Source organism: Mobula birostris, chromosome 16 (genome assembly GCF_030028105.1).
Source record: "Mobula birostris isolate sMobBir1 chromosome 16, sMobBir1.hap1, whole genome shotgun sequence".
In the NCBI taxonomy this organism is placed as follows: Eukaryota; Metazoa; Chordata; class Chondrichthyes; order Myliobatiformes; family Myliobatidae; genus Mobula; species Mobula birostris.
The window spans coordinates 75,009,576-75,019,924 of NC_092385.1; the positions used below are offsets into that span (position 1 = coordinate 75,009,576).

The following is a 10,349-nucleotide window of genomic DNA, read 5'->3' on the forward strand; positions in this document are numbered from 1 at the left end:
ACACAGATCAAATCATCACACAGTGCAGTCAGCCTGAATAAAGTAGAACCATAATAACGCAGAATAAAGTGTAAAAACGACTGAAAAAGTGCAGAGCAGATAAATGATAAAGCCAAGATCTCAGTGAGATAGATAGTGAGGCCAACAGTTCACCTCATTGTACAAGAGTTCTGTTCTGGAATCTGATAACAGTGAGATAAAAGCTGTCCTTGAGTGTGGTGGTATGAATTTATATATTCTGCATGTTAGGAGAGGCAAAACGAGAACATGTCTGGGCTGAGTGGGGTCTTTGATTATGCTGACTGCTATACTGAGGCAGCGAGGAGTACAGATAGAGTCTATGGAGGAGAGGCAGGTATGCAGAGCGGTGTAAACAACTCACTGCAGTCTCTTGCAGTCACATACAGAGCAGTAGCCATCACAACCTATTATGCATCCAGACAATTTGCATGCTTTCTATGATAAAGATCAGTTAGAGTTTCTTCAACCTCCTGAGAAGTGGTTGGTGAGCTTTCTCAGCTGAGACTGGAAATGAATTTGATACTGGCTGTCAAACAAAAATCTGTAAAATACTTCAGGACATTGTACCTCAAAGTACATTTATTATCAAAGTACGTAGACAGAATATAGCTATGAGATTCGTCCCCCTGCAGGCAGTTGCAAAACAAAGAATCACCATGAACCCATTCAAGAAAACATCAAATACCCAAAGCACGATAAAAAAGAACAAATTGAGCAAATGGCAAAAAGGAGCGAACTACACGTAGAACGTCACACATCAAACCCTCCCGTCCAGGAGTATTCCGTTCAGTTCAGTGCCACGGCACTGGCCAATGCAGGACGCAGGGCCATTCTTTGCCAAAGCACCCCAGTGCACATTGATCACTCCAATCAAACCATTCAAAAGCAGCAAAATAAAGAGAAACCAGAATCCAGGAAAACATGCAACATAAACCTCAAAGTCCCCCAGAACAAGTCCACAGCCTCGCTGATTAATCCTGGCAACATAGGTCCCAAGACTCTTGTACTTTCCTCCTACAGCAACTAGTGAGTGAGAGAGAGGAGGACCAATCAAACACAGGCAGGTGGCACAGAACACCCACCTATCCTCTGCTCTCGTCCCTGATGGCTTCAATCAGAGAGGAGCAATGGGGTCATCGTGAGGTCGTGCCTTGATGCTTTAGTTGGAGAGAAGCAATGGAATCGATCATGGACTTGTGCCCCATCTCCAGGCTTCCAAACCTCTGGGCCATACACTCTGCACCAAACCTCACTGAAGTCCCTCAAAGACAGCAAAGTGCCAGATCGCTCAATTGGATCCAAAACACACCATCAAAATTTAAACCACAGCTTCCAATCAAAGGTCAAATTTCAAAGAAAATGTATTTTCTAAGTACATCTACTGTACGTCATCATATACAACTCTGAGATTCATTTTCTTGTGGACATAATAAATCTATAGAATAATAACCATAACAGAATAAATGAAAGACCGCCCAACCTGGCTGTCCGACCAATATGCAGAAAACAGCAAACTGCACAAATAGGAAAAGAAAGAAACAATAATAAATAAATCAGCAGTGAATATTGAGAACATGAGTCCTTGTAAGTGAGTCCATAGGTTTGTGGGAACATTTCAGTGAAGGGGGAAGTGAAGTTGAGTGAAATTATTCCCTCTGGTTCAAGAGCCTGATGGTTGAGGGGTAATAACTCTTCCTGAACCTGGTGGTGTGAGTTCTGAGGCTCTTGTACCTTCTTCCTAATGGCAGCTGCAAGAAAAGAGCATGAGTTAGATGGTTGACATCTTGATAATGGGTGCTCCTCTTCTGTGACAATGCACCATGTAGTTATGCTCAATGGTGGGGAGGGCTTTGCCTGTGATGAACTGGGGCATTTCCACTACTTTTTGAGTATTTTCTGTTCAAGGGTATTAGTGTTTCCATGCCAGGCTGTGATGCAACCAGCCAATGTACTGTCCACTATAGAAGTCTGTCTAAGATGTCATTCTGAATCTCTGTAAACTCCTAAGGAAGTAGAGGCACTGCCGTGCTTTATTAATAATTGCACTCACATGCTGGATCCAGGCGAGGTCCTCTGAAATGATAACACAAAGGAATTTAAAGTTGCTGACCTTCTCCACTTCTGATGAGAACTGGCTCATAGACTCTGGAAGTTAATAATCAGCACCCTGGTCCTGCTGATACTGAGTAAGAGGTTGTTGTTATGGCACCACTCAGCCAGGTTTTCAATCTCCCTCCTATAAGCTGATTCATCACCACCTTTGATGTGGCCTACGACAGTGGTGTCAATCTCATGCAGCTTAGTAGTAGAATCATATTTGAAAGAAGGTTAAGTAAAAGAAGTAAGAGAAGTAATTTCATGAACTGTCAGCAAGATATTGCCATTGGTCGCGTTGTTTGCTGCACCATCTTAATACCTAAAGGTAAGAAATTTGCACGGAGGTGAAAAAAGACCTGGGGAACAGCACTGACTAGAGTGCACTTAACAACTTAATTGGTCAAATGGATTCATTCTGTTCTCTAGAGTTTTACGACTCTGTGACTCCTACTTTTTACATTTAAGCAATCACCTGCTTTAAGTGGGAGGACTTTTGAAAGCCTTGCCTGGAGATTGATTCAAGGGGAATAATGGGCCACCCAGGATCCCACCAAAATGTATTTATCAGTATATAGCCAGGATAGACAAAGGTGAGTCAGTGGTTGTTTACTTGGATTTTCAGAAGGTCTTTGACAAGGTGCTGCACAAGAGGCTGCTGAAGAATATGAAAGCCCATGGTATAATAGAAAAGATACTAGCATGTCAGAAGATTGGCTGTCTGGCAGGAGGTAAAGAGTGGGAATAAAGGGGGCCTTTTCTGGTTGGCTGAAGGTGACTATGTGGGGTGTGGCAAGGATCAGTGTTGGGAATGCTTCTTTTCACATTGAAAAGTATGTCAGTGATCTGGATAATGGAAATGATGGCTTTGTGGCCAAGTCTGCAGATGATACAAAGATTGGAGGAGGGAGTGGCAATGCTGAGGAAGCAGGGAGTCTGCAGAAGGACAGACTGATTTGGAGAATGAACAAAGAAATGGCAGATGGAATACAGCGTAGGGAAGTGTATGGTCATGCAATTTGGTAAAGGGAATAAAGGTATAGACTATTTTCTAAATGGGCAGCGTATTCAGAAATCAGAGGTGCAAAATAACTTCGGACTCCTCCTCATCCCTAAAGGATAATTTCAAAGTTCAAACTAAATTTATTATCAAAGTACATATATATCGTCATAGGCATAGTCATACTTTATTGATCCTGAGGGAAATTGGTTTTCGCTACAGTTACACCATAAATAATTAAATAGTAATAAAACCATAAATAATTAAATAGTAATATGTAAATTATGCCAGGAAATAAGTCCAGGACCAGCCTATTGGCTCAGGGTGTCTGACCCTCCAAGGGAGGAGTTGTAAAGTTTGATAGCCACAGGCAGGAATGAATTCCTATGACGCTCTGTGTTGCATCTCAGTGGAATGAGTCTCTGGCTGAATGTACTCCTGTGCCCAGCCAGTCCATTAAGTAGTGGATGAGAGATATTGTCCAAGATGGCATGCAACTTGGACAGCATCCTCTTCTCAGACACCACCGTCAGAGAGTCCAGTTCCATCCCCACAACATCACTGGCCTTACGAATGAGTTTGTTGATTCTGTTGGTGTCTGCCACCCTCGGCCTGCTGCCCCAGCACACAACAGCAAACATGATAGCAGTGACCACCACAGACTCGTAGAACATCCTCAGCATCGTCCGATAGATGTTAAAGAACCTCAGTCTCCTCAGGAAATAGAGACGGCTCTGACCCTTCTTGTAGACAGCCTCAGTGTTCTTTGACCAGTCCAGTTTATTGTCAATTTGTATCCCCAGGTATTTGTGATCGTCCTCCATGTCCACACTGACCCCCTGGATGGAAACAGGAGTCACCAGTACCTTAACCCTCCTCAGGTCTACCACCAGCTCCTTAGTCTTTGTCACATTAAGCTGCAGATAATTCTGCTCATACCATGTGACAAAGTTTCCTGCCATAGCCCTGTACTCAGCCTCATCTCCCTTGCTGATGCATCCAACTATGGCAGAGTCATCAGAAAACTTCTGAAGATGACAAGACTCTGTGCAGTAGTTGAAGTCTGGGGTGTAAATGGTGAAGAGAAAGGGAGACAAGACAGTCCCCTGTGGAGCCCCAGTGCTGCTGATCACTCTGTCGGACACACAGTGTTGCAAGCACACGTACTGTGGTCTGCCAGTCAGGTAATCAAGAACCCATGACACCAGGAAAGCATCCACCTGCATCGCTGTCAGCTTCTCCCCCAGCAGAGCAGGGCGGATGGTGTTGAACGCACTGGAGAAGTCAAAAAACATGACCCTCACAGTGCTCGCTGGCTTGTCCACGTGGGCATAGACACGGTTCAGCAGGTAGACGATGGCATCCTCAACTCCTAGTCGGGGCTGGTAGGTGAACTGGAGGGGATCTAAGTGTGGCCTGACCATAGGCTGGAGCAGCTCCAGAACAAGTCTCTCCAGGGTCATACAACCCTCAGGTTTGTTTTTTTTTTGCAAGCATACTCAGTAAACCCAAGAACCATAATAGAATCAATGAAAGACTGCACCCAATAGTACAAACAACCAATGTGCAAAACACAACAACTATGCAAATACAAAAGAAAAAAAAATCACAATAATAAATAAATAAGCAATAAATATCAAGACGAAGAGTCCTTGAAAGTGAGTCCATAGGTTGTGGGAATGTTTCAATGAAGGGGTAAGTGAAGTCGAGTCGTTATCCCCACCGGGGATATAGCCTCAAGATTCGGGGGAGTAGATTTAGGACAGAGATGAGGAGGAACTGCTTTTCCCAGAGAGTGGTGAATCTGTGGATTTCTCTGCCCAACGAAGCAGTGGAGGCAACTTCAGTAAATATATTTAAGAAGAAGTTAGATAGATTTTTGCATAGCAGGGGAATTACAGGTTATGGGGAAAAGGCAGGTGGAGGTGGAGATGAGCCCATAGTCAGATCAGCCATAATCTTATTGAATAGCAGAGCAGACTCCACAAGCCAGATGACCTACTCCTGCTCCTATTTCTTATGTTCTTATTGTTCAAGAGCCTGATGGCTGAGGAGTAATAATTGTGCCTGAAACTAGTGGTGTCAGTCCTGGGGCTCCTGTACCTTCTTCCTGATGGCAGCAGTGAGAAAAGAGCATGGGCTAGATGGCGGGGGCCTTGAAAATGGATGCTGCTTTCCAGTGACAGCACTCCATGTAGCTGTGCTCAATGTTTGGGAGGGCTTTACCCAAGATGGACTGGGGCGTAACCACTACTTTTTGTAGGAATTTCCACTCAAGGGCATTGGTGTTTCCATACCAGGTTGTAATGCAACCAGTCAATGTACTCTCCACCACACATCTATAGAAGTTTGTTAAAGTTTTAGATGTCATGCTGAATCTTTGCAATCATCTCAGGAAGTAGAGGTGCTGCCGTGCTTTCTTCATTATGGCACTTACATGCTGGACCCAAGACAGATCCTCTAAAATGATAACACCAAAGAATTGAAAGTTGTTGACCCTCTCCACCTCTGATCTCTCAATGAAGACTGGCTCATGGACCTATGGTTTCATCCTGTTGAAGTTACTTGACACTGAATGAGAGGCTGTTGTTGTGCCACTTCTCACACAGGTTTTCAGTCTCCCTCCTGTATGCTAATTCATCGCCACCTTTGATTTGGCAAATGACCGTGGCATTAAAGCTGTGCTTATCCTCACACTCATAAGTATAAACCAAATAGAGCAGGGGTCTGTGCACATGACCTTGTGGTGCAACTGTGCTAATGGAGATCGTAGAGGCGATGTTGTTGCAAATCCAATCTGATTGTAGTCTGCAAGTGAGGAAATCGACGATCCAATTGCACAGGGGGGTTTTGAGGCCAAGGTCTTGAAGCTTATTGATTCGTTTTGAAGGGATGATGGTATTAAATGCAGAGTTGTAGTCAATAAAGAGTATCCTGATGTACGGATCTTTGACGTCCAGATATTCCAGGGCTGAGCGAAGAGCCAATGAAATGGCATCTGCTACGTATCTGTTATGTCAATAGGCAAATTGGAATGGGTCCAAGTCTCTTCTCAGGCAGGGGTTGATATGTTTCATCACCAGCTTCTCAAAGCACTTCATCACAGTGGATGAAAGTGCTACTGGATGATAGTCATTGAGGCAGGTTCTTCCTAGGCACCAGTGTAACTGAAGCCTGCTTGAAGCAGTTGGGTACCTCAGACTGCCGAAGCAAGAGGTTAAAGATATTGGTGAACACTCCATACAGATGATCCGCACAGATTTTTGTACTTGGTTAGGTACCCCATCTGGCCGTCCTGAAGCATTGCTCCCATATTGGCCTCATAGACCGAAATCACAGGGTTAGCATGGATTGTGGGAGTAAGCAAAGGTGTGTCCATGTTTTGATGGTCAAAATGAGCATTAAAGGCATAGAGCTCATCTGGAAGTGAGCGACAAGACAGGAAAATGGGGTTGAGAGGGAAAATAAGTTAGCCATGATTGAAAGGTAGAACAGAGAAGATGGACTGAATAGGCTATTTCTACTCCTATGTCTTATGGTCTTGTGATCTAAACTATCTTTCAGGAAAGAAATGTATCTGATAAGGTGTCCAGTTTGTCTGAAAACACCATTCAAAGTGTGCAAGAGATTATATCTGGCAAATAATAAGATTTTATTGAATCACACCAAATTCTCCCCGTTTTGGGTGGGTTGTTAAAAGATGTGTGTGTGTGTGTGTGTGTGTGTGTGTGTGTGTGTGGTAAGGGGGACAGAGGTGTTATGAGGAAAGATGAGGAAAGCTGAAACCAGGCAGATCGCATTTCCAGCCTAGATAATGTGCAAAAGAAATTCATTACTAAACAGCTCAATAGAGAACAAAAGGCTGGCATTCTCAAGTAATAAAGGTCTGTTCAAAGCAAACACCTGAGTTTTACCTGGCGGATGATAAGGTTTAACCACCACCCATCATTAGCGTTCCCCACACTGGGGGAAATTGCTGCCTGCTGAAATATCTGAAAAATATAATAAAATCTCTGCGTCATTACCGGTAAATAATCATTTGAAGAGACCCATTGGGATTCACATACGGTGAATAAAATTCCCAATATTTTCCTGGATGGAGATATTCAAAATATTTATCAGTGTAAGTGGATATTGATAGGAATTTTCAAATAGTAGATTCCCACTAGCTTATGCTAGTAATTTCCTCTATCATCTAAGCATTACTGATCCACCCAATTTCAAAAATTTTATCAAGAAATACTTTACCTGTTCAAATGCCAGCGATCCTAACATAAAATTGCTTTTACTAATAATTGACAATATGTCTTTGTACAAGAATCTCCTTTGTTATAGAAGCATACATGCTCCAATATCTTTTCCTGATTTGTCATTTCTTTATTTCCCTCTCCCTATGTCCTTTCCTCAGCTGTTTGTCTCATCTTGGGATGTATGATATTCCCCGATGGCTGGGACTCGGAAGCTGTGAGACGCATGTGCGGAGACAAAACAGGGAAATACACACTGGGGAACTGTTCCGTGCGCTGGGCCTACATCCTGGCCATTATTGGAATCCTGGACGCACTAATCCTCTCCTTCCTGGCCTTTGTACTTGGGAACCGGCAGAATGAACTCCTTCAGGATGATCTCAAGGTCGAGAACAAAGGTGGGTCAAAATTCCTACATTCAAATCTAAAACTGGTGTTTTATGTCTCCAAAACTGGCAGGCATTACACCAGAGTTCAGAGTGCAGGACATGCAAATCAAGCCCAAAACAAGTGGCACCCACAAATTCAGATCATAGATTGATGCTGTAGATTTACTGTATATGGCACTTAGCACTGAGTTCTCCTGCTAAACTTGCATTAACAGCAACACAGTTGTTCATTATCTAGTGTGAATGTCATCGTGTGTCACAAATATCAACAGCAGCACACCTGCCAACCCCTGAAATGCGTCAAGAGGGTGGAAGCTTACTGGAAGTGCAAGGTGTTGCCAACTCTCTGCTTTGTCACAGACCCTTCTGTTTATACAGTCTGACGTCACTGATCAAAGCAACATACGATTTATTCTTAAAATCAAATGGCAGGTATTCATACAAGAACGGGAATGTCATCTTTGTAGTGAGACTGGACTGGGTGATTTGCTACATCAACCATTTGCACTGCACTCCCAGAAACAAAACACTCCTTTCTTCCAATATTGAAAGGGCAACAGTACAAACCATACAATTAAACATGTCAGGGAGTAATTTCCAGGCTGCTCTTTCATCTCAACTCCAGCAATGATTTAAACAGTTCAGGATGCTCCTGTGATTAGTGAGACAATCTAATGCCATGAATTAGATGGCCCAATAGATACTCGCACCATGTAATGTCCAACAAATATGCAAGATTCTAAAACCATCCGTTTGATTACAGCCTGTGATTAATTATTTGAACTTCCTAAATGAACTGCAGCCACAACTATCTCCAGATATCCATTAGTCTTTAATATAAATCATTGAAATTCCTTGTTTTAGATCACAGATATGTACTTTACTCCCAGATATCTATTACCCTTTCATAGAAATCATCATAATTCCATACTTCAGGTGACAAACAGGAACTTTACTCCCAGGTATCCATTATTCCTTTATATAAACTACCCAAATCCAAGGTGAAAAGATACAGTCTTGGCATTTATTGGGTGTTTTATATGTGTAAAAAAAAAAGAATCCACAAATTGTAGTTGACTTCATTATCCATTACTTCTCCGATTGTTTTCCCTGGCACTGGTTATTGCTCTGCTGGAGAGTGAAGCCAGTCTTCACTCCCACAGAACAAATTGCTTTGAGATCTACTGAATGTAGGAGTAGACCATAGTAATGAGCTGCGGACATGATGAGCAACCGATGATGCTTGTAACTACAACTGATGAATAATGATTACTGTGTGTCTAAAGTGCACTGGCCATGATAACACAATGAATTTGAACATCTGACATTCACCTGAGAATCTTCCTACTGCTACTTTAGTGAGAATTGGCCTCTTTTAAATGATTAGATTAATGCCTGCACTAAAATATTGGAGAGAAGAGTTTCAAAGAAATGAGGTACTCTCTTCCTGCGTTCAAATGCTGTAATATCAAGGCCATTGTGCATTCAAAGTTCAATGTTCAAAGTAAATTTGTTATCAAACTACGTTTATGTTACCATATACTACCCTGAGATTCATTTTCTTGTGGAAATTCAGAGTAGAGCAAAGAAATACAATGGAATGAAAGGAAAACTCACACACAGAATGACAAGCAACCAATGTGCAAAAAACGACACACAATGCAAATAAAAAAGTAATAATAAAATATAAGTAAATAAATAATATTGAGAACATGAGTTGCGCAGTTCTTGAAAGTAAGTCCACAAGTTGTGGAACCAGTTCCGTGTCCAGGTGAGTGAAGTTATCCACACTGGTTCAGGATTCCAATGGTTGAAGGGGATTAACTGTTCCTGACCCTCCTTGTGGGGGACCTAAGGCTTTCGTACCTCCTTCCTGATGGCAGCAGCAAAAAGGAAAGAGAATCTGTTTGAAATGCCCTCTAAAGTGATTTTTGCCATGGAATTTTAGCAAACTTTCAGAAAAGTAATACATTTTGTCCACTCTGACCCCTTGTGAAATGCACTGCCACTTTTTACCACATTCTGTGTTCAAGGAATACAGGACCCTGGAAATTCTGGTTTAAATAATTCTCACAGTTGAGAGTAATGATGGCCTGGTGATGCAAGCATGATGTGGCATTCAACTGTGGGTCAGTTTGGGGTTTAAATTCAAAGTGAAGGTTGGATCGGGGAATTGGAGAAGGGTAAGATTAAGGCATCAGTCAGCTGGAGACAGACTGGAGTCTCCTTTGGAGTCAGGTGATAAGTTGAGTTGGGGAGACAAGTCAGGAGGAGCATGTGAGAAATCAAAATTCATTGTATACTCCCTTGAGATTCATTTTCTTGCAGGTATCCACAGTAGAACAAAGAAATACAATAGAATCAGTGAAAAAATACACACAAACAAGACAGACAGCTAATATAGAAAAAGAGACAAATTGTGTAGACAAACTGAACATCAGTTGCAGAGTCCTTGAAAGTGAGTTCATAGTTTGTGGAATCAGTTTGGTGTTGACATGAGTGACGTCATCCACACTGGTTCAATGTGTTAAAGGCTAATAACTTACTCATGGCAGAGATCAATGAATTGGAGTGGGTGTAGGGGTGGGAGAGGGAAAC

At 42.4% G+C, this 10,349-nt stretch overlaps 1 protein-coding gene across 1 annotated transcript in view; it reads left to right on the forward strand.

Annotated features, from left to right (window-relative positions):
* Positions 1 to 7,903, forward strand: part of lhfpl4a (LHFPL tetraspan subfamily member 4a) — a 272,916-nt gene extending 265,013 nt beyond the window's left edge. Inside the window, exon 2 of the mRNA XM_072280083.1 lies at positions 7,524 to 7,903. Within this exon, the coding sequence (XP_072136184.1) occupies positions 7,524 to 7,903 (380 nt within the window). The remainder of the gene's footprint in view (positions 1 to 7,523) is intronic.
* Positions 7,904 to 10,349: the final 2,446 nt, after the last annotated feature.